This window comes from Mustela nivalis (genome assembly GCF_964662115.1).
Source record: "Mustela nivalis genome assembly, chromosome: 11".
In the NCBI taxonomy this organism is placed as follows: Eukaryota; Metazoa; Chordata; class Mammalia; order Carnivora; family Mustelidae; genus Mustela; species Mustela nivalis.
The window spans coordinates 112,649,476-112,674,590 of NC_139030.1; the positions used below are offsets into that span (position 1 = coordinate 112,649,476).

Here is a 25,115-nt window from a genome sequence, read left to right on the forward strand (position 1 = left end):
TTTCACAAAAAAAAAAAATGTTTAATTTTTGCAAAGCTCAATTTGCCATTTTTTTCCATTTATGGATCCTGTCTTGTGTGTTGGTCTAAGAACACTCTCAATATTTTCCATGTCTCTTTCTCCAAATGTTTTATAGTTGTGCATTTTACATTTAAGTCCATATTGCATTTTCAATTAACTTTCGTATAAAGTATAAGATTTAAGTCAACATGCATTTTATTTGTCCACAGAAATCTAATTTCACAAACACTATTTATTGAAAAGGGCATCTTTTGTATTTTTCATGTGTTGCATTGTGTTTGTACCTTAGTCAAAAATCAGTGGGGTATATCTGTAAGTTGATTTCTGTGTTCTCCATTCTGTTCCATTAATCTACTTATCTATCCTTCACCAAAACTACAGCCTCGATTACCTGAGTGTGTAGTAAGTCTTAAAATAGTGTTTTCTTCTATTTTAGTTTTTTTTCAAAACTGTTTAAACAATTCTAATTTCTTTGTCTTTTTATATAAATTTTAGAATCTTCTTGTCTGTATCTACAAAAAAAAAAAATCTTGCTATGATTTTAACAGGAATCGTGTTAAACCTGTACATTAATTTGGAAAGAATTGACACATATACTAAATTGAGTCTTTCAATCCATGAACATGGCATACCTACATCCAGTTTCATTTCTTTCAGCAATTTATAATTTTCAGCATACAAGTCCTGTAGAAGTTTTATATCTTAGGTTACATGTACACCTATGTATTTTGGTTTCTTTAAGTAATTGTGAATTTTTCCCTCCCTGTGTTCATTGCTAATACACAGCAATATAACTGATTTCTGTATGCTGATCGTGTATTCTGTCACCTTGCTAAACTCATTTATTAGATCCAAGTATTTCTTTGTAGAATCCTTTGAATTTTCTACATAGACAATTATGATACCTGCAAATAAGTAGTATTTCTTCCTTTACAATCTCCATGCTTTTGATTTTCTCGTTTTGCCTTATTGCAAAGTTTAGAACTTCCAAGACTGTGTTTAATGAGTGGTTAGAGTAGAAATCCTTGCCTAGTTCTCAGTCTTAGAAGGAAAGCATTCAGCTTTTACAACATTAAGTAAAATTATATCTGTAGTTTTAAATGTTTTGTCAAATTGAAAAGGTTTCTTTATATTCCAATTTTTCTCAGAGTTTCTAGCCCTGAATGGGTACTGATTTTTTTCAAATATTTTTTAAGCACTGACTGATATGATCATATATTTTTTCTTCTATAGCCTTTAACATGGTTGATTACATGGTTGGATTTTTGAATGTTGAACAAGATATGTATCCTAGGGGCAAATTCCACTTGATCTTGATGTTTAATTCCTTTATATATGGCAGAATTATATTTGCTAATAATTTGTTAGAAATTTTTGCATCTATAGTTCTGGGGGCTATAGGTTGGTCTGTACTAATGTTTGATTGCTTTTCACTGTCTTTGGTTTGATATTAGGGGTATACTAATTTCATAAAATGAATTGAGGGGTGATTTTACCTCTTCTGTTTTTTTGGAATAAGTTGTGTAGAATAATGTTAATTCTTCTTTAAGCATTTTTTAAAAATTTATTTAACAGACAGAGATTACAAGTAGACAGAGAGGCAGGCAGAGAGAGAAGAAGGGAAGCAGGCTCCCTGCCGAGCAGAGAGCCCGATGCGGGGGCTCGATCCCAGGACCCTGGGATCAATGACCTGAGCCAAAGGCAGAGAGACTTTAACCCACTGAGTCACCCAGGCGCCCTTCTTTAAGCATTTTATAGATTCCTCCAGTGAAACCATCTAGGCATTAAGAGTTCTCTTTTAGGGCGCCTGGGTGGCTCACTTGGTTAAGCCACTGCCTTCAGCTCAGGTCATGATCCTGGAGTCCTGGGATGGAGTCCTGCATTGGGCTCCCAGCTCCAAGGGGAGTCTGCTTCTCCTTCTGACCTTCTCCCCCTTCATGCTCTCTCTCACTGTCTCTGTCTCAAATAAATAAGTAAAATCATTTTTTTTAAAGTTCTCTTTTAATATATTTTGAATTATAAATTTGAGTTCCTTTATAGCTATAGGACTATTCAAAATTATGTATTTAATATAGGGTGTTTTATGGTAGTATTTCTCTCTTAAATTGATTAATCTGTATTGTCTTTTGTGTGTGTGTGTGTGTGTGTGTGTGTGTGTGTGTGTGTATACCTTTATCTATAGTATCCTCTTATTCTTTTTATCTTGAGGGTCTGCAGTGAAATATCCTGTTTCATTCCTGACATGGGTAACTGGTGTCTTTCCTTTTTCTTTTTTACTTTGCCAATTTCACTAAAATTTTGATACTTTTATGATCTTTCAAAGAACCAGCTCTTTCTTTCATTAGTTTTCTCTAATTGTTTTTGCTTTCAATGTTGTTAATTTTTCCTTTATTAATTCTTATTTTCTTTGAGTTTATTTTGATGTTTTATTTTCTAGGTATTTGAGTTAGGAGCTTAGATCATTGATTTGAGACATTCCTTTAGTGTGTTAATTTAGTTGTCATAAATTTCTCATTCAGCACTGTTTTTGCTATATCACTCAAATGTTGATAATGTTCTTTTTCATTTACATACATTTCACTGTATTTTAAACTTGCCTTTGAGAAACATATGTAAGTACTGAGAAACATATGTAAATAAGAAACACATATAAGTACTCCATATGTCTCTGACATATGGAATACTTATGTCTCATTTCCAGTTTTTGAAGAATTTTGTTATTAATTTTTAAATTATTTTCTGTTGTTTCGATTCTATAACATCTTTGAGATTTATTTATAGCCCAGGATATGGTTTATTTGGGTACCTGTTCCTTTGGCACTGGAAGACCATATGCATTCTGCTGTTGTTGACTGGAGATCCCTATAGAGTTTAATCAGATCCCACTGGTTGACGATGTAATTGAGTAATGAGTAACTATATATATTTTTTTGATATCTGATCTTTTTTAAAAAATTTTTTCAGTGTTCCAAGATTCATTGTTTATGCACCACACCCAGTGCTCTATGCAATACATCCCCTCCTTAATACCCACCACCTGGCTCACCCAACTCCCAACCCCTCCCCTCCAAAATCTTCAGTTTGTTTCTCAGAGTCCACGGTCTCTCATGTTTTGTCTCCCCTTCCAATTTCCCCCACCTCACTTCTCCTCTTCAACTCCCAATGCCCTCCGTGTTATTCCTTATGCTCCACAAGTAACTGAAACCATATGATAATTGACTCTCTCTGCTTGACTTATTTCACCCAGCATAATCTCCTCTACTCTCGTCCATGTTGATTACAAAAGTTGGGTATTCATCCTTTCTGATGGAGGCATAATATTCCATTGTATAAATGGACCACATCTTCTTTATCCATCCATCTATTGAAGGGCATTTTGGCTCTCTCCACACTTTGGTGACCATGGCCATTGCTGCTATGAATATTGGGGTACAGATGGCCCTTCTTTTCACTAAATCTGTACTTTGGGGGTAAATACCCAGTAGTGCAATTGCGGCATTATAGGAAAGTTCCATTTTTAATTTCTTAGGAATCTTCACACTGTTTTCCAAAGTGGCTGCACCAACGTACATTCCCAACAAGTGTAAGAGGGTTCTCCTTTCTCCATATCGTCTCCAACACTTCTTTCTTGCCTTTCTAATTTTCTTGCCTTTTCTAATTTCTAATTTTTGCCATTCTAACTGGTGTAAGGTGGTTTCTCAATGTGGTTCTGATTTGAATCTCCCTGATGGCTAATGATGATGCACATTTTTTCATGTGTCTGTTAGCCATTTGTATGTCTTTTCTGGAGAAGTGTCTGTTCATGTCTTCTGCCCATTTTTTGACGTGATTATCTGTTTTTTGTGTGTTGAGTCTGAGGAGTTCTTTATAGATCTTGGACATTAGCCCTTTGTCTATAGTGTCATTTGCAAATATCTTCTCCCATTCTGTGGGTTGCCTCTTGGTTTTGTTGACTATTCCCTTTGCTGTGCAGAAGCTTTTGATCTTGATGAAGTCCCAAAAGTTCATTTTCACTTTTGTTTCCTTTGCCTTTGGAGACATGTCTTGAAAGAACTTGCTGTGGCCGATATCAAAGAGGCTACTTCCTATGTTCTCCTTTAGGATTTCCTGCCTCATGTTGAGGTCTTTTATCCATTTTGAATTTATCTTTGTGTATTGTGTAAGAGAATGGTCGAGTTTCATTCTTATACACACAGCTGTCCAATTTTCCCAGCACCATTTATTGAAGAGACTGTCATTTTTCCACTGAATATCTTTTCCTCCTTGGTTGAAGATTAGTTGACCATAGATTTGCAGGTCCATATCTGGGCTCTCTGCTCTGTTCCACTGGTCTGTGTGTCTCCTTTTGGACAGTACCATGCTATCTTGGTGATCACAGCTTTGTAGTAAAGCTTGAAATCAGGCAACATGATGCCCCCAGTTTTTTTCTTTTTCAACATTTCCTTAGCAATCCAGGGTCTCTTCTCATTCCATACAAATTTTAGGATTGTTTGTTCCAACTCTTTGAAAAATGTTGGTGGAATTTTGATCGGGATGGTATTGAAAGTAGAGATGGCTCTAGGCAGTATAGACATTTTAACAATGTTTATTCTCCCAATCCATGAGCATGGAATGCTTTTCCATCTTTTTGTGTCTTCAATTTCTTTCTTGAGTGTTGTGTAGTTCCTCGAGCACAGATCTTTTACCTCTTTGGTTAGGTTTATTCCCAGGTGTCTTATGATTCTTGGTACTATAGTAAACGGAATTGATTCTCTAATTTCCCTTTCGATATTTTCATTATTATTGTATAAGAAAGCAACTGATTTCTGTATATTGATTTTGTATCCTGACACATGACTGAATTGCTGTATGAGTTCTAGAAGTTTGGGGGTGGAATCTTTTGAATTCTATATTCTTGATCATTTCCTGTCTAGGTGCTTTCTCAATTTTGGTAAGAAATTCTTCAACTATTTTTGTATATTTTCTATTTTTCCTGTGTTTCTTTTCAGAACTATCAGTTTTTACTTTACTTACTTTATAGCTTTTTGCTTGGTTATACATGTTTAGATGGCTCTCTTGGCAGTATGATCCTTATTTCTTTATATAATGCCCTCTCTGTCCCTGGTAATTTTATTTTGAAGTCTATTTTATCTCATGTTACTATACTTTTGCTTTAATTATGCCTGCATAATATATATTTACTAGTCTTTCTTCTTTTCAATCTTCCTGTATCATCAGTATCACTATAGTTGCAAAATATTTCTTATAGAAAATGTAAGTCTGAATAAGTTTTTTTTAACCCACTCTGACCATCTCTTTTATTTAGACCATTTATATTTAATGTAATTTTTGATACATTAAAGCTTAAGTTTGCCATTTACATTTTTCTTTCCTTTCACCTGTTTTCTTTATTATCTTATTTATTTATTTATTTGACGGAGAGACACACAGCGAGAGAGGGAACACAAGCAGGGGGAGTGGGAGAAAGAGAAGCAGGCTTCCTGCTGAGCAAGGAGCCTGATGCAGGGCTCAATCCCAGGACCCTGGGATCATGACCTGAGCCAAAGGCAGATGCTTAACAACTGAGCTACCCAGGTTCCCCACCTGTTTTCTTTCTCTATTTTCTTTTTACTATACTGTTGCAAGTTTTTGAAGTATTTTTATAATAGAATTTTGATTTACCTATAGCATTTTAAATGTATTTAACTGTATAGTTTTTTTAAATGATTGCTCTATGATGCATATTATATTTATATAACTTATCACAGTCTACTAGTGTTGTCATTTCTCCAGTTCAAGTGAGATGTAGAAAGAAGTTTTATGTTCCTTCAACTGTCCTATTTATAATATGATTGCCTTACATATTTCATATATATATATGTATTTAGAATCACATCAGAAAGTTTTGTGGGTTTTTTTGTTTTGTTTTGTTTTGTTTTAACCTACTCCCCTCACCCTCTGGTAACTATCAATTAGTTGTCCTTAGTTAAGAGTCTGTTTTTGGTCTGCCTCTCTCTCTTCTCCCCTTTGCTCATTTATTTTGTTTCTTAAATTCCACATATGAGTGAAATCATGTGGTTTTTTCTTTTTTGCTGACGGACTTATTTTGCTTAGCATAATACTCTGTAGCTCCATCCATGTCATTGCAAATGGCAAGATTTCATTCTTTTTTATGGCTGTGTAATATTCATATATATTCACACACACACACACACACACACACACACACACACCACCATTTCTTCTTTATCCATTCATCAGTCAGTGGACACTTGGGCAATTTCCATAATTTGGCTATTGTAGATAAGACTGCTATAAACATGAGGGTGCGTGTAACCCTCTGAACTAGTATTTTTGTATTCTTTGGGTAAATATCTAGTAGTACAATTGCTGGATCATAGGATAGTTCTATTTTTTATTTTTTTGAGGAATCTCCATACTGCTTTCCACAGTTGATGCATCAGTTTGTATTCCCACCGACTGTGCAAGAAGGTTCCCCTTTCTCTTCAACCTTGCCAATACTTGTTTTTTGTGTTGTTGATTTTAGTCATTCAGACAGGTGTGAGATGATATCTCATTGTAGTTTTGATTTGTATTTCCCTCATTCATCCCTGGTGAAAAGATGCTGAGCATCTCTTCATATGTCTATTGGCGATCTGGATGTCTTTTTTCAAAAAACGTCTATTCATGCGTTCTGCCCATGTTTTAGTTGGATTATTCATTTTTTGGATGTTGAGTTGTATAAGGTCTTTAAAATATTTTGGATACTAACCCTTTATCAGATATGTCATTTGCAAATGTCTTCTCCCATTCTGTAGGTTGCCTTTTAGTTTTGTAGACTGCTTCTTTTTTTTTTTTAAGATTTTATTTATTATTTTGACAGACAGAGATCAGAAGCAGGCAGAGAGAGAGGGAGGAAGCAGGCTCCCTGCTGAGCAGAGAGCCCGATGTGGGGCTAGATCCTAGGACCCTGAGATCATGACCTGAGCCAAAGGCAGAGGCTTAAGTAAGCCACCCAGGCACCCCGGTAGATTGTTTCTTTTGCTGTGCATTATTTTGATAAAGTCCCAATAGTTTATTTTTGCTTTTGTTTCCCTTGCCTCAAGAGACATACCTAGAAACAAGCTGGTATAGTCCAAGTCAAAGGTTACAACCTGTGTTCTCCTCTAGGGTTTTGATGGTTTCATCACATTTAAGTCTTTCAGGCATTTTGTACATTTCTGTATGGTCTAAGAAAGTGATCCAATTTCGTTTCTGCATGCTGCTGTCCAGTTTCCCCATTCCATTTGTTGAAGAGTCTTTTTCTCACTAGATATTATTTCCTGCTTGTCAAAGATTAGTTGAAAACATAATTGTCACCTCAGTTCTAGGTTTTCTATTCTTTTCCATTAATCCATCTATTTTTGTGCCAGTTCTGTGCTGTTATGATCACTATAGCTTTGTGATATGACTTGAAGTTCAGAATTGTGATATCTCCAGTTGTGCTTTTCTTTTTCAAAGTTGCTTTGGCTATTCAGGGTCTCTTGTGATTCCAAACAAATTTTAAGACTGTTGGAAAATTCTAGTTCTGTGAAAAATGCTGTTGGTATTTTTTATTTTCAATAATAACTTAGAAAAGTAAAGATGTACTCACATGGTTGCTTAGCTTGTTCTTTCCCCATGTTCCAAGGTTCCTTTTTTTATTGTTTCCTTTCTGTTTAGAGAACTTCGTTTAGCCATCCGTTTGGATAGGTCAAATTATCTTAGTTTTCTCTCATCTGATAATTTTTCAATTTCTCCTTAATTCCTGAAGTATGTATTTTTCCTGGATATAGGATTCTAGACAGTTCTCCCCCCCACCCCAACACTCAAAATTATTTTGCTATTTTCTTCTTGCCTTCATGGTTTTTAATGAGAAATAAACTGTATTTAAGATTAATTTTCTGCTATAGGACTTGATTATGTCCTGTGTCTTCAAGATTTTTCTTTGTCTTTAGTTTTCAGAAGTTTAACTGTGATACATCTTGGCATGGAATTGTTTGGGTTTATCCTGTTTGGAGTCCACTCAATTTCTTTAATCTATAGGTTTATGCTTTTTATCAAAATCAGGAACTTTGTAGCTATTATTTCTTCAAGTGCTTCTTCAAGGCTGTCTTCTTTTTCTTCTTTTTTTCCAAGACTCTGATGACACATAAATGTCACCCATATTGTTACAGATTAAGAGATCCCCTGAAGTCCTGTTTTCTTTTTATATTATATGTGTGTGGGTGTGTGTGGGGATGTGTGTGTGTGCATGCATATGCCTATTATCTCTGTGTTGTTTAAATTGGACATTTTATAATCTCTCCTTTTTCCAGGTCACTAATTCTTTCCTCTGTCCTCTCCATTCTGCCACTGAGCCCAGATACTGAGTTTTTCAGTTGGTTATTGTGGTTTTTCAGTTCTAATACTCCTATTGGTTTTTTTTCTTTGCTTAGATTTTCTATTTCTTTGATAAAATTCTGTACTTTTTTTTTTCTTTGTTGTTTTAACTTTTTATTTTTTATAAACATATATTTTTATCCCCAGGGGTACAGGTCTGTGAATCACCAGGTTTACACACTTCACAGCACTCACCAAAGCACATACCCTCCCCAATGTCCATAATCCCACCCCCATCTCCCAAACCCCCTCCCCCCAGCAACCCTCAGTTTGTTTTGTGAGATTAAGAGTCACTTATGGTTTGTCTCCCTCCCAATCCCATCTTGTTTCATTTATTCTTCTCCTACCCACTTAAGCCTCCATGTTGCATCACCACTTCCTCATATCAGGGAGATCATATGATAGTTGTCTTTCTCTGCTTGACTTATTTCGCTAAGCATGATACGCTCTAGTTCCATCCATGTTGTCGCAAATGGCAAGATTTCATTTCTTTTGATGGCTGCATAGTATTCCATTGTGTATATATACCACATCTTCTTGATCCATTCATCTGTGGATGGACATCTAGGTTCTTTCCATAGTTTGGCTATTGTGGACATTGCTGCTATAAACATTCGGGTGCATGTGCCCCTTTGGATCACTACATTTGTATCTTTAGGGTAAATACCCAATAGTGCAATTGCTGGGTCATAGGGCAGTTCTATTTTCAACATTCTGAGGAACCTCCATGCTGTTTTCCAGAGTGGCTGCACCAGCTTGCATTCCCACCAACAGTGTAGGAGGGTTCCCCTTTCTCCACATCCTCGCCAGCATCTGTCATTTCCTGACTTGTTGATTTTAGCCATTCTGACTGGTGTGAGGTGATATCTCATTGTGGTTTTGATTTGTATTTCCCTGATGCCGAGTGATATGGAGCACTTTTTCATGTGTCTGTTGGCCATCTGGATGTCTTCTTTGCAGAAATGTCTGTTCATGTCCTCTGCCCATTTCTTGATTGAATTATTTGTTCTTTGGGTGTTGAGTTTGCTAAGTTCTTTATAGATTCTGGACACTAGTCCTTTATCTGATATGTCGTTTGCAAATATCTTCTCCCATTCTGTCAGTTGTCTTTTGATTTTATTAACTTTTTAATGTGTCTCAAGAGTGCTTGTAATTATTTATTTAAAACATTTTTATGATGGTTGCTTAAAAATCTTCAGTAATTCTAATATCTCTCTCATCTCAGTGTTGGAATCTACTGGTAATCTTTTTTTCATTTAGTTTAACATATTCCTATTTCTTGATATGATGAGTGACTTTTAACTAAGTTTGGGGTATTTTTGATATTATAAGACTCTAGAAATTATTTAAGCTTTGCATTTTAGTGGCTTACTCAGACACCATTCCAGTAGGAGAATGGGAATGGAGATCACTACCTCATTACCACCTGGTGGGGTAGAGGTTCAGCTTCCACATTTGGCTTCTCTACATTACTTCTTGGCAGGACTGGATACTCTAGTTTCCCATGTGATCCTCACTGTCACCATGGAGGGAGGAAGCTCACAAATACAACATGAAACTATTTACAACGTAGTGAATTTCAGTCTTATGATATACTATGATTGGTTTTTATCTATCTTTCAAACATTCAACAACTTCACAGAAGTACTAAAAAAGATACAATGAGTAGATAAGATGAAGGCCCCAATAAGAGTGGATGGGCTCTGGAACCAGTCACAATTACAAAAATAATACAGCATGATGGAAACCAATGTTACAAAGGTAATCTAAGATCTTACATTTTAATCCTGACTCTGTTACTACCCAGCTTTGTAAACTGCTAAACTCACTCAACTTCTCTGGTTTTATAAAGCTTCTTCCTTGGTTTTATAAAGAGGAAAGAGTTTTGCCAATTGGGCCATTATTTATTTTCCTGTTTTAATCTTCCATGATTAGCCAGTTAACATGAGAATTAAAGAGGATGGCACGTCAAAAGTTCAACATACATATCAAATCAATTTTGTAAATATAGTCATTATTATAATTAGAGCAAATAAAACCTTGAGGTAAAATGATACAATGAAATTTTAAGGAAACATAGCCTCTTTGAGCTCACTAAAATCATGCACACTTAGAGCTGAAGAAGTAACTTGGACCTCTTTTCAAAGCCCAGAATTCCATCTACCTGTAGCAGAATCAGTTGGTGAACTTGCTAAATACAGATTTCCTGAGATCAAGTCTCAATCAATATGAACTTATTTTTTGAAGTGAAAACCAAAGAGCCCTCTTTATGAATATTATATACACTAATAGTTATGAGCCACTGCTTTAGGCTCCAAGAAATTATCTTCAACACTCAAGAAAAAATAGTATGTTATATCCAAAGAGAATAATGGGTCAAGGAATTTAAATTCTTGAAATCAAATATAAACAATTATGATTAGGGTGAAACAGAGTTTATACTTTTGAAATAATATAACTATGCAGTTACTCTGGCAAGCTTATGTTTTAAATAATCCAATAAATTTGGATGGAAATCAAATAAAAACACGTGACACACAACTGTAAGAAGACTAACATTTATAATAAATTCAAATTAAGAGTATTTCAAAGGACCCCAAGGCCATTTATTTCTAAGTGTAAAGCAAGAAAAAAGGACAACTGAGTTTACTGCCTGGTATAAGTGGTAAAAGGTTATTATATCTTACACATAGAAGATATTCAACAAATATCAACTTTCATCTTCTCAACCACAGAGAGAAAAACATCTGCAAATGATCATGGTAAAGAAACACTTGGAATATCTAATATAACCCACTTATTCAATACGATAAATTTCAAAAACAACTTGAACTTCATAGAAAATGCCTTATGGGGGCACCTGGGTGGCACCTGGGTCAGTTAAGCCTCTGCCTTGGGCTCAGGTCATGATTCCAGGGTCCTGGGATTGAGCCCTGCATCGGGCTCTCTGCTCGGCCCTGCATCCAGACTTTCTGCTCAGTGGGGAGTCTGCTTCCCCTCCTCCTTCTGACCCTCCCCCACTCCGGCTCTCTTGTACTCACTCTCTCTCAAATAAATAAAATCCTCAAAACAATAAGCAAGCAAACAAACAAATGCCTTACTGAACCTATAATATTGTCATATGGGTGAGCATATTTTGCTGATGAGATGTTTCATAATCATCAAAACCTCAAAAAAGTACTATGATGCCAAGAGCTTAGCACATTAGTTTGCATTTTTAGAGCATTATAGCTTAAAAGATACAAATAATAACTTACTCTACGCTTTGTAACTTTTTCTATATGGTCCTTTTTCTATAAGGAAAAATTCATTGAGTATCTTTTGTCCACTGAATGCAGGAGCTGCATGGACAAATAAAAAGGTATTTGCTTTCAAGAAGCTCACATACTGGGGCGCCTGGCTGGCTCAGTCAGTGAAGTGCCCAACTCTTGGTTTGGGTTCAGGTCAGGATCTCAGAGTGGCGAGATCACGCCCCGTGTCAGTCTCCACGCTTCCTGCAGAGTCTCTTCTCTCCCTCTCCTTCTCTTTCTGCTCCCTCCCACTCCCACCCCCAACTCATGCAGAAAAATAAGAAAATAAGTGAATGAAGTTCCTTCTCCAGTCTAAGCCGGTGATGTTGCCGAGGTTGGATGCTCTTCCTTCATTAAGTAATTAATGGTTGCATGTGTGTTTGGAATTTGTATCTTATGTTTTATATAGGATGTCAAACTAGATTATGATTCACATTAGCTTATGCTTATTATAATCAAGATGTATGGTTTTCCGAAGATTCCAGATGATTAGAAGCACTATTACAGGACTTAACTTCAGAATTCCCTAAACGATCTTACTTGCCGAGAACCGGAGGTTACATCTGCTCACACACACGCATGCAGGCAACATTCATGCACATACAATTCTGTTACCTTCCATCATATTAAGTTTTCTGAATAATGAAAATCAAGAACCAGCTTTTCAAAGTACTGGAGATTTTTTAAAGGAGCCATACAGATTTTACTTCCTGGAGTTTAAAATATTTATTTTTATCATATCCATCGCATTCTAGAAAATAAGAAACACTCTGCTCACCATTCATCACGTACCTATTGCTAAGTCATAGTTGAGATTAAAATTATAAATACATGATGATAAAAGAAATAAATGCATAACATAAGCAGGCATGATGTTCTAGGGAAAGAAATTTGCATGCAAGCTTGCGCCCATGAACATGAGAATTCAGTTAGGGATGAAGCCCTGAAGCACTTTCTCAGGACAGGATGGATGTTATGTAGTTAAGTATTTGCAGACCTTATTCATTTCCAAATACTTCACTAATGCCGGAAACAAGACAATTCCTGGCTTGTAAAACAGAACAAACCACCCTAAAACATCTGGCATACTTACACACTTTTCGCTGTCAAATACATAGCACAAATGTTTATTTGACTCAGAATCTTTGCATATGAAAGTGAATATCCTCTTGTCAGTTTTGTCATCTGCACAAAACGATATTCTATGAAGCTGGCAATTGTGTTGGACTTCCTGCGAACACAAACGGATATAAACAGTTGAGATTTTTGCCCACTTTCTGAAATACCAGCTTGTGTTCGTAACATACAGCTCATGACTTTAAAAGTGAAACAATCATCTGTCGAAGTTCGGTGTCACATACACCCAAACTTAAACAAATACGTGCAGGAGACGGGCCTCCTAAGTCAGACTAAACTCCGGTGGATCTCAGCAGGACTTAGAGAAACACAAGCAGGATATGGAAGGGTCAGAGGTGCGTGCACTTTCTGATTGCAACCGTGAGAGACTAAACTCTGAAACTTCACTTAGAAGAACACCGAGGCCCTGAGAATTAAGATACTTCCACAAGATTACAGAATTAGCAGAACTTTTTTATTTTACCTTACTTCTCCTCACTAACATTACAGCTTAAAAGACAAATTCTTCTGCACATGATTTCCTATGAAACACACCAGCCCTTCAACCTTAGTCTTCACATCAAATTGTGTTTTACATGTCCTCATGAGGAAGGTCTACATATCAAGCATCTTAATTACTGAATCAACCCTACTAAACAGAAATATATATACGGTTACAGTTTTATATTTTTCATATATGCACATACATATTTTATATATATATACATATATATGACAGACATATAATATATACATTCTAACATTGTCCAAGTTCAGGGTCTGATATGTCCGTTTGATGAGATCTGATCTTTCACTCTGATTCCCATTACTGCTCATCAGACTGAACATGAGTAAATAAGATACAGAAAGAGATGTTAAGAGAATTTGTTTATAGCACTGTATTTTTTCCCTGCATAAAAACCAAATGGTAAGTCATCAAAGGCAAGCATGACAATTAGAATGAGGAAGCGCGCTGTACGAATGTGACATTTCTGTCCTCACTGGATAGCTTGATGCATCCATTTCAACAGCAGGAAGGAATGATCCCAAAAAGAGGGGCTCAGCTTACCGCGGCATCTGATGAGGACATCTTCCCTTCCTTGGGTTAGTGCTAAGATGGACAATGGCCATATCTGTCTGAGACTGTCCTTCTATACTTTTTCTGATTGGCCAGTCCTTTTTTTGCTGACATTTTTTTTTTTTTTTTTTTTAGTGTTAATACTGTCAATCAAACAACACTGAGCCACCCTGCAGCTTCCAAATACTGACAGCAGGCACACACCAGTTTGTAAACAGTATCATCATGTTAATGACAATATAGAGGAAGTATCATGACTATGTAACATAGAAAAACGACTGATTTTTTTTTTCTACTTGTAGGAGAAACTACAAGTAACATGAAGACACACCATTCACATAGGCTGGTGGTAAGCGTCCACAGGCCCTGTTCACTTACTGCCCAGTATGGTCACAGAAAGCCTTTGGTAAGGCCAGTCGGGAATCATCTTAATTTTTGTTTAGATTGACAGAGCTATCTTCCAACAAATGAAGACTAGGAAGCTAAAACTTGTAATTTTATTATTTTTGTGAATTTTTTGTTATTGTGATAAATCTTTGTGAATTTTAAATGTAGCCCTAGTTTTTGATGAGACCGGACAGACTTGGAAACACAGTCAAGCATAGTGAAAGCACAACTACACTTGAACACTGACCATATTTTATTGGAGTCGGAACAAAGAATAAGGAAATCCCCGTTTCCCTTCCACCACCTCTTTCCACCGCTGCATGATCTCCGTTTGAAGGATCAGCGAGAAAAGAAGAAAGGGAAAACACAGAGAGAGAGAGAGAGAGACTGGAACCAAGATGGCTTTTCCGTTCTCTCTTCATTCAACCACAAGGCATAGAAAAGTAGTCTATTTTCTATGAAGTCCATGTTAGATTAATAATTTTTAACTCCTACCTCATACATGTACATTTTAATATAAATAAATTTATTTAACAAGCATAATATTTTTTTTCACTACAACTAAGTAAAATAATCCGAAGCAGAAAGAACGGCAGATCTTGTTCTGATTCACGTAGGTCTCCCCAAACAGCACTTCCTAAACTCGTGTCTGAGAACAGGCTGTATCAGAGTTACATGGGGTGGTTCTGGGTTTGTTTTTTATGATATAGATGCGAAGTCTTTTTAGCAAATTCTGAACCTGAAAGTCCTGAGTGGATTCTAGCAACCAGGACTCCCAGGAATCTCCTTGAGGTCCTGATGCTCAGTGGAGCTGGTAAAACCTTTTTCAGGTTCTTTTCTTTTAGTGGATCCAAAATATAGTATGTTCTATGTATGGATGAAAAGTTCAGATACTCTATGTTCATATGTAATATATGGGTAAAGAGTCAGTTGCTCTCTATTCAAATGCAATATTATTGAATTTATAAGACATTTCCAAGATTTTAAAACTCCAAGATTGCTTTGATTTGGTAGGGATGAAAAAATAGATCTTTTTTTCCCTATTAAAAGCTTGGGAAAACATACATGTTTTTAGGGAAAAATTAAACTGGGTCTCTTACTAATTAGCTATGAAGTCTGGGAAAGTGACACCTGGGGACAGGGAGGGAGAGCTTCTGTGTCAGTGATCTGAGTAAGGCAAAATCTAATGCTCAAAACTCAATCGGTTAATCATAGTGAGTTGAATCCCACTGCACTGATGTTTGATAAACGAGATTTAGGATGGGGGAGGAAGTTGCGTCTGACAGTCCAAGGTTGGAGAATAGAGTGATACGGCTGACAGCTGTCAATGCACAACTCACTCTTGCGGGGACTTGTTACGAGGACTTCAGATCACCAGCTGATGACACAGAGCTGCATTTGCATTCCCATGATCCACCTCTCTGTCTCTCACGCACGCACACGCACACACACACGCACACACACACACACACACACACACATATTAGCATTGGTCATCTTGTAGAATTAAGTCTTTATAGTTTATTGTCTTCCAGGATCTGTCATTATTAACTGTCAAGTGTAAACACGAATGAAGTTCTTTATCTCTATCCTCCGCATTTAGCCGTATTTCCTTGTTGCCAACGGTCGCCTCCCACTGCGTCCTCACGTGGCCTCTCTGTTCGCACATCCCTGATGCCTCTTTCTATATCAGGACCCCACCGGTTCCAGCAGATGAAGGCCTCACTAAGACCGCGTGTAACCATAATTACCTTAAAAGCTCTTCCTCCAAGGAGCCATAAAAGCTCTTCCTCCAAGGAGCCACACTGGGACTTAGGGCTTCAATATAGGTATTTGGGGTAAAAACAAATCCATAACAAATCCATATTAATAAATGTGAAGCCAGAATGAGTTATACTTAAATTTTTTTCATTGGATTTGTAGGGGAAAAGGCTCTTAAATACAAGAACTTTAAGTTCACGATGTCTTGTGGGGTGAATTATGTTCCCCCAAAATTCATACACGGAAGCCTTACAACCCATCCCATACCTCAGAATGGGACTGTATTTGAAGATAAGGTTTGAAAGGGGAGACTGCATTAAAGTGAGCTCATTAGGATGGTCCCTTGTCCAATGTGACTGGGGTCCTCTAAGAAAAGGGAACCGGACGGACACTCAGACACCAGCGGTGTGCGTGCACAGACGCCCGTGTGAAGAGAGGAGCAAGAGGGCAGCCGTCGCCGGCCAAGGAGAGAGGCCTCCGAGGAAGCTGACGACCACTGCCCTTGCTGTCTTAAGATCTCCTGCCTCCAGGACCGAGAAAATAAATTTCTGTTTCTTTGAGCGACCATGTCTGTGGTATTATTATGACAGCGGCCCTAGCAAACTAATATGCACCAGTTACATCTACAGGTAGTGAGAGGCGGTCCTGGAGACATCAACAAACAACACAGCTCTGCCTCCTCTCATACTCAGGGAACCACCCTTCACCCATCTCTTCCACAGCACACGAAGAAAAACTCCTGAAAACAAGACCAAACACTATTAAATACACTTCTATCCCCAAACAGGCCACTTTGGAAGCACTCCCAAAAGTTGTTTTTCTCTTAAAAATTCTACAGGATCTTAAATTGTCATTAACTGAGAACTAGCCAGGTCCAGTTGGTAACGGATCTTACTTACTGAAATAGGAACATAACCTCAATTAGTGGAAGATTAGAGTGCTTCTGACACTCAAAAGGAAGACTCACCTTTGTTTTCGGTTCCAGAATTTTTACCCCGTATATTGATATTTGCAGCTCAACTTTAGGGATTTTCTGGCCTTCGGATTTCTTGATATGTCTTGCAAACTACAAATGAAAAGTTATTCAGAAAACTCTAATTCTGTTTCCATGGAAAATGAACACAAAACATATATGCAGTTATGTATCTGGAGATTGTATTCAGTGCTAGACTTCTATTAAATAAGTTATTACCCATCATAAAGTATTTTATAAACCCAAATAGCTTCAAAATATGTAGTCATCATAGTAATCTACCATTATTAGCATTAAATTCAGATATTCAGTAGCCTTTAGAAAAATTTTTAATCCTTCTCTCATTATATTTAAACAATTATATTCATACTAAGTAGTTAAGAAAATGAAAACTGTGGGGAGATAAGCAAAGATCAATTTATTTTTCTTTGGATCTTTTGTTTGTAATACCTTTAGAGAACTTACAGTTCTCCAGTGCTGGATAGACCATCTTTGCCATTTTTAGATGCTTACCTCATGTGGTATGTCATCCTGCCCATCAAGTCAATGAATGCGAAGAGAAAGGTTACCATATTTAAACCGAAGTTAAGAGCTGAAGTAATTATCCCAGCTAAAACAGCCAGACTCAGTCTAGCATTGTATCTTAAAAACCTAAACATTTCCAATGCTTTCATAGTGATATTTATTGTAACTTCTTTTTTTTACGTTTTTTGTTTCCATGTAATTAAGCTTATCAGCCTTTTCACTTTTTTTAGAGGTTTTGTTTATCTGTCAGAGAGACAGAGGGAGAGAGAGAGAGAGCGCGGAGCGCGCCAGCAGGGAGGAGGGCAGCGGGAGAGGGAGCCGCCCACTCCCCACTGAGGAGGGAGCCGGACTCGGGACCTGATCCCAGAACCCGGAGATCATGACCCAGCTCAAGGCAGACGCTCAGCCAACTGAGCCACCCAGGTATCCCTTTATTATAACTTCTTATTCAACTGGTAGGTGTATGCAAATGCTTGTTAGGTTTTCTTATAAAATAAAAAAAGAGAATCTCGACATCCGTGCACTTTGTAAATGGAGTTCCTGTCTCTCTCCCATCACTGCCAGATTCACTGGTGGAAAAAATATTCCAAGAGCCCAGTTAAATATGAATGTTAAATGGTGACTTAAAAAAAAAAAAACATTTATTTTAGAATACACATCTACACTCCGTACATGTGTGCACATATAATGCATACATGGTATTTAGTGTAAGTGTGTCCCATGCAATATCTGGGACACATACTTAACACTATGAATATTACTCATTGTTTATGTGAAGTTCAACGTTGACCGAGCGTCCTGATTTTGGCGATGCTGCTGGCGATGCTGCTCTGTCCCTACTTTCCTTCTTTCTACCCTCCCCCACCTGTTTTTTTAAATGGGGGGGGGGACTATGGAAAAAAACAGGATTTTCTACCCCTCTTCTAAGGCCTCAAAATGTTATTCCCTGCTAATAAAACATTTTTTCAGCATATGGATCATCTCATTTGACTCAAAATAGACTATATGTGAGGCAGGGTGGGGTTTCAGTCTTCTTTTGTGAGTTGTATTTATTTGCATTGTGCAGTTCTCTCTAACATAGGACAGATGTGAGTACACATGGTAGAGTTTCCTTCTAAAGCACAGAGTGGTTAAAAGCCCTTTTGTCTTTCCAGGGCTCCGCACTGCCGTGAGACTGATGTAGTTGATGCACACACGGACGCCTTCACGCGTCGGCCGTGCTGTCCAGGGAGGAGGAGAACATTTGTTTCATGTCACCCGGGGAGGGGTGACTTTTTAGTGATCTGTCCGTCCTGTTCTGTGAAGGCAGGCAGTGCTCATTTCGCATCCAGAAGTTTTACGGTCCGCACATGAACTGGACGAAATCGTGCCAGATAATTGTTGCATGTCTTCAAGAAACGTGTTTTGTTTTCAGACCTTAAAAAATTATTCTAGTTCTCTCCCAAAGAAAGTAGACTCAGTTGGCTTATTTTCCCTTCTCCATCTCCTTCCTGTACCGGCATAATTAAAACAATTTGGGGGTTTTCACATAGGAAGGCTCACAAAATAAACTCGTGGCTTCCCCCTCTGTGACGGCCTCCGAGTAGAGCCACTCCCATCTCAGGCTGCAGCCCCAGGCTAAGAGGGCCTCCTGGACGCGGCTCTTTTCCAGAAAGAAGACACTGAGCAGTGGCTCTTGTGGCCTTTTCTACATCTGAACACAACCTCTCCTGCGACTTTTAAGTTTCCCAAAGTCTATCGCAGAACAACCACGGACATGAAACCTCACTTAGGGACTCCCTTCTGCCAGGAGAAGAGAAGAAATCATGGAAGAAATGAAAAAAAAAAAAAAAGGAAAAAGTGGGGGCTACAGGTAGAAAAGAAAAAAAAAATAGGAGAGGAAGGAGGAAGGAAAAGAAAACAAAAGAGTGAGATAAAGAAAAAGGAATAAAATATCCAACGTAAGGGCTTCTGAGATCTTTTTCTTTGCTTCTTATCAAGATGAAGTAATTGTGCTCAAAAAAGATTGACAGGTCCCCCAACCCAGCACCTTGGTCATAGAATAGGCTTGTAGCAGTCAGGCTGAGAATCTAGTTTCACAGCTACCCACTAAATAACTCTTTTCTTTTGCACAACACATTTTCTACATTTAAAAAAAACAAAACAAAACAAACTTCCCAGTTTTACTTTCATGCGTATCAAGGCTTATGATGGTTATTGGCTTCAACTGCTGCACACTGTTGAGAACAACGGTGCCTAAGGTTGTATTTGCTCAATCTGTAGGTTAAACAAAATATTTTCACTCCTGTCCATTTTTCTCCGAAATCGAAGATTACTGTATTAAGTTTGCATGCCCCCTCTATCTCAAAGCCTGACAGACCTCTTAACTGTGTTCCGCAATACTTCTAATTTACAGGCTGAAGACTGCTCGTCATTCTTACTTACATTATCTTCTTCTGTCTCCCTATTTGCTACTTGAATGTTAATGCCTGAGGAGCCTTTTGTGAATTTCTTTCCATGTTTGCTTCAGTGGATTCATTCTTGGTAGTCTAGATAGAGATCTACCCATCAAAATTTGTAATAATAATCCAATAAAAAATATTCAAAGCGGGTAAAGCCTAAGCATCTGGAGAATATCTGGATACAACAAACAAATACACAGAAACAATCCTTGGCCACCATTAAAAGATGGGGAAAAATGAAGTATTTTCCTGGATATTCAGAGTTACTTAAGTATATGTCACTAGAAAGTAGAACAGCTACAGAAAATTTCTTACAGGGAGGAGGACCACTGTGTTTCAAAAGCACAATCATGCAATTTCTATTTATTTCTCAAAGGACTTTAAAACAATGAAATCTAACTATACGGCTAAGGGAATATATATTATTAGGAAAGAAAACCAATGAATTTATTACTATGAGTCAAATATTCAGAGCTACTCTTCCTCTTTGTGGTTCTTATAAATTGTTAACTTAATTAAGGAAGTTCCTAATAATCCTACAGGGAATCAGCTGTGTATATATGTATGTATAAATTAAATTAAGCCCTAAACACTTTATTAATCAAATAACTGGTTATGAAGAAAAACAGTGCTATGACACAAAGAGAGAGTGAGGTTGGAAAAAAGACCAAGATCAGCAGAACTCAGCAGCAATTCCCAAAGCAATTCCCAAAGCCTCCTTTGCTGAGGGAGCATCATGTAATTTTAATCTAGCTGTATGGGGTGTGGGATCTCGCCTCTAACACTGGGGTGGAGGAATGCTGGCCCCTGCTCATCTCCCAGAGAAACTAAGAAGCTTTGGACATATATATCAATATTCATCCACATGTAAACATCACGAACAGACTGTTTATAAAATATATTCTGTCCTCTGACATTTGTCCTAGTTGTGTTGATAAAAATAAATAAAACACTACTAAAAATGAAATTCATTACAATAATAATACTATTAAATATACAGAAGTTTAGAGGGTTTTTAAATTACTACATTTTGGAAAATTTGTTATTTTCTTAAATCTTGGGTTAAAACAGGATTAAGAATTAGAAATGGCTGACCATGACTAAGAAACAGAAAATATGTTGTTATGGCAAATATGAAACCTGAATGTAAAAATTTTAACACTTATATTGGGGCACCTGGTGGCTCAGTGGGTTAAAGCCTGTCTTCAGCTCAGGTCATGGTCTCAGGTCATGGTCTCAGGTTTCTGGGATCCAGTCCTGCTCTCTGCTCAGCGGGGAGCCTGCTTCTCTCTCTCTCAGTCTGCCTCTCTGCCTACTTGTGATCTCTCTCTCCATCAAATAAATAAATAAATATCTTTTAAAAATATTTTAACACTTATAAAATTATTTAAGAAAAAATTTATAAAGTATAAATTCTCTATAAAATGATAGAAAAACTGTATGTAATAAAATCAAAATTTAAAAATTTTTCTTGAAAAATAATCAGGCGTCATTAAACATAGGAGCATAAAAAATACACTATTGAAAATATTCTAAGTATCCTGTCACCTTATATTAATCCTAAATATTAAAATTCTTATCAGAAACCAGTACCTAAAGGATCACAAAGTTTTGAAAAACGAGCAAAAACAAATAAAATATTAACTTATGTGACAAGTAAAATTAAATGCTGAACTGTAATGGATAAAAAGGCAATCAGAATACATGTATAAAATAAACAGAAAAATAAACAGGAAATTAAAATGGGGGATGTGTACGCAAAACAGTTAATGAGCTTTTTGGGTTTTTTTGTTGTTGTTGTTTTTTGGTAGAACCACAGCACCACCTTCTGGTCATTCCCTCATGACAATAGAATTAAAGAGGACCCAGAGTCTACATTTCTAAAATAAATGCAAATATTCTTGAAGGCTTTGAATTGTAGCTTGAACCTCTGACACCAAGATATATATAAAATAAAATTAGATAAAAAACATTGTTTCATTTATTTTAGTTTGTTATGTATCATTACCCTTAAATACACTTTTCTGATCTATAAAATTTTTGCAATCAGCAGCATAAAGATTGCTTACTAGATAAATATTTATTCTGGAAGACAATGAAAAACAAAAATTATCAAGTGAACATGCATTTTTTAAAAACAATACTGCATACTAACTACAAATCACATTCTTTTATTAGTGGGAATACATTCCCAAATATAAAATGACATAAAACTGTAAAAAGTCTCCAGAAAATGTATGAAAAATAGCCACTGGTTAAAAGCATTTCATTTCAAATACCTCTGCATGTCACCTGGTCAGAATGTAATTTAATCCTTTTGGTTTGGGATCTGAATTGACTGAATAAAGAACCTCCTAAACATAAAGACACATTAAGTATAAATACCATTTTTCTTCTATAAAAATTTCCGATTGTAGTGAAGCTGGGCTCATTGCTGAGTTTGCAATATTTTGAATATTTGAATATTTTTTGAATTTTTGAATTTCTGAATATTTGAATATTTTGAAGAGAATATTATTCTAAATGTTCACAGTTCATAAATGTTCACGGTTCATAAACTGTGAGGTCTTTCTAATCTTCTGTCAGTACTTAAAAGCACTGATCAAACAAGGCCAAGTCGGAATTACTACCTAATGAGCAATGGAAAGAAATGACTGCCCAGTTCACTTTTTTCCCAAATGGGAAAGATATCATTTTGGAAACTTTCAGCATATTTACTTGGAAGCAGTAGTAAATGATTCACATGTAAAGTGCATAGATAAACTTATTATCCATTTTACTTTCTTCCCCCAGAATACGCACCAGCCCACCTCAACTGTTCTTCAGTTTAAACATCAGCCCATTCCACCTGATAAGACATTCTCAAGGCAGAAAGGCATGTTTTTCATGTTGAGGACTTGGCCAGTCAAGACCAAAGGCCTCTCCCTCTTGTAAAATAACTAGATAATCTCTAAACTAAAGAAAGTTAGAGCAGGTTTATTTCTGGGAAAAACCATGAGAATACAGCAAAAAACAGTGAATTGTGTAAAAACAAACAAACAAACAACCCCCCCCCCAAAAAAAAACCAGTCGTTTGTGAGATTTTCTTAATGAGATAAAGATGAGAATTCCATGGAAGGAATTTTTCACGTCTTCATATCTCAGTGAGAACAGGGTCTTCTGGAATGGGGCACACTTAGAAAAATGTGCTAAGATATGTGGCATGTTACAAAGAATTTTCTCAGGAAATGTATTAATGAGTATGGATTCGCTTATTCAATGTCTCTTCTGCTCTCTTGGTCTCACCAGTCCCCACGTCTGCGCAGGGACACAGCCCCATCCTCTGGGATTTGGCACTGGGACATCTTTAGCACATGGTGTCACAAAATTCTGCTTTGGAACCCACACTTCCCGCTAGTGGACGTGATCTCCTGTGAGAGCTGCTACGCCCTCACCAGCCTCTGAGTCAGGGCACGAGCCTCCCTTGTCCAAGCAAGTAAAGGCAAAGCTACTGATTGCCAACCCTGGGGAACACTGCCATTTTTTGTTGTTGTTGAACAGGAGAAATTATGGACAAATAGGAAGAATGTGCCACATTAAAAAAAATTGTGGATTCATATTTATTATTAAATGTGTTTCCCTGATCTGGTTGATATTTATTAACTTTTAATAGGACAAAGCTAGTATCTGCCACAAAGCTATTCACACTTTGAATATGCATCAACCTACTGATGACTTAAGACAGGGTCAACACACGAGACCTCCATCCGGAGGCCCTCCCCTACCTTGAGTTTTCTGACAGCATCTCTCACAACTTCTGTTCCTTTAGGCTGCTCCACTTCTGTGCTGCCAAGAAACTGAAAATGGACATTTGTCAGATGCACGTCAGACCACGTCGTACATCGCTGGATCACTTTGAACGGTAACATGGCGTAACCGCACATACATGGGGGCCGCCTGGGTGGCTCAGTCAGTTCAGCGTCTGCCTTTGGCTCGGGTCATGATCCTAGGGTCCTGGGATGGAGCCCCATGTCGGGCTCCTGCTCAGCAAGGAGTCTGCTTCTGCTCTCCCTCTGCCCCTAACCACCTCCTCGTGCTCTCTCTCTCCCTCAAAGAAATAAAATCTCTAAAATGAGAACAACGACAACAGTATACACATGCAATAATGATCCAAACCCAAATCCTGTGTAAACAGGAGATTCATTAATTTGTTACTTTATATTATAGGAAAATATACTACTTAACCACATAAAATTCCTATTATCCAAAGACTTCTTAAAAACCTATTTTTCTTAAATATTTTATTTATTTATTTTTAAAGATTTTATTTACTCATCTGAGAGAGAAAGAGAGAGTGAGAATGAGTGGGTGGGAGGGGCAAAGGGAGAGGGAGAAGCAGGACCCACTGAGCAGGGAGCCCAGTGCTAGCTCAATCCCAGGACCCCAGGATCATAACATGAGCCAAAGGCCGATGCTTACCCAACGGAGCCACTGAGGCATCCCCTATGAATTTTATTTGAAACGTTTTACAGGAAAGAAAACTAAAGCTACTTTATGTTAGCAGGAAAGGAATAAAGGTGACCTCAAAATTTAAGATTTAAATCATTAATAATATATAAATTATTAATTTATCTGTAAATTCAAAGCATATAAATGATTTTTATTTGGTACTTGATTTAAATGTCACAGTATATTTTAAGATCTTAATACGCTTTAAAACGTTTCATAATTTCAAATAAGCATTTTCGTTATTTTCCAATTAGGACACTCGTAGAGTATGTAAGCTTTTAAAATACAAACTTTTTAAAAACTACTGCATCTAAGAGCTATAAGCTAAACAATATTAAAAAATAAAAGTTACATGGAACTACGATTTTCCTAAATTTTAAAATATCCCTGAAGGTTTTTAGCTTGGATCTACTCTCACCCCCTGCCCCACAAAAGAGACAGAGTTCCATAATAATTACCATGCTGTAATAGAATCTCCATCCTGGAGAGACATAAGACCTCCTAAACAGAAGTCCAATCTCTTGAAATATGCAAGACTAGTTAGTATGGATATTTTATTCTACAAAATATTTCTATATATATAACAGCAAATAATCATTAAATACAGTAAGTGTGTATAATTTCCCAGACTTTCTTGTCACACGGTACCAATTATA

General features: G+C 37.0%; 1 protein-coding gene across 14 annotated transcripts in view; it reads right to left on the bottom strand.

Moving 5' to 3' along the window:
* The window catches only part of GULP1 (GULP PTB domain containing engulfment adaptor 1), a 250,695-nt gene that overhangs the window by 30,599 nt on the left and 194,981 nt on the right, over window positions 1–25,115 (bottom strand). For all 14 annotated transcript variants that reach the window (XM_082689477.1, XM_082689479.1, XM_082689487.1 and 11 more), the window contains 3 exons: window positions 23,736–23,807; window positions 17,000–17,098; window positions 12,784–12,921 (listed from right to left, as the gene is read on the bottom strand). In XM_082689477.1, the coding sequence (XP_082545603.1) occupies window positions 12,784–12,921; window positions 17,000–17,098; window positions 23,736–23,807 (309 nt within the window). The remainder of the gene's footprint in view (window positions 1–12,783; window positions 12,922–16,999; window positions 17,099–23,735; window positions 23,808–25,115) is intronic.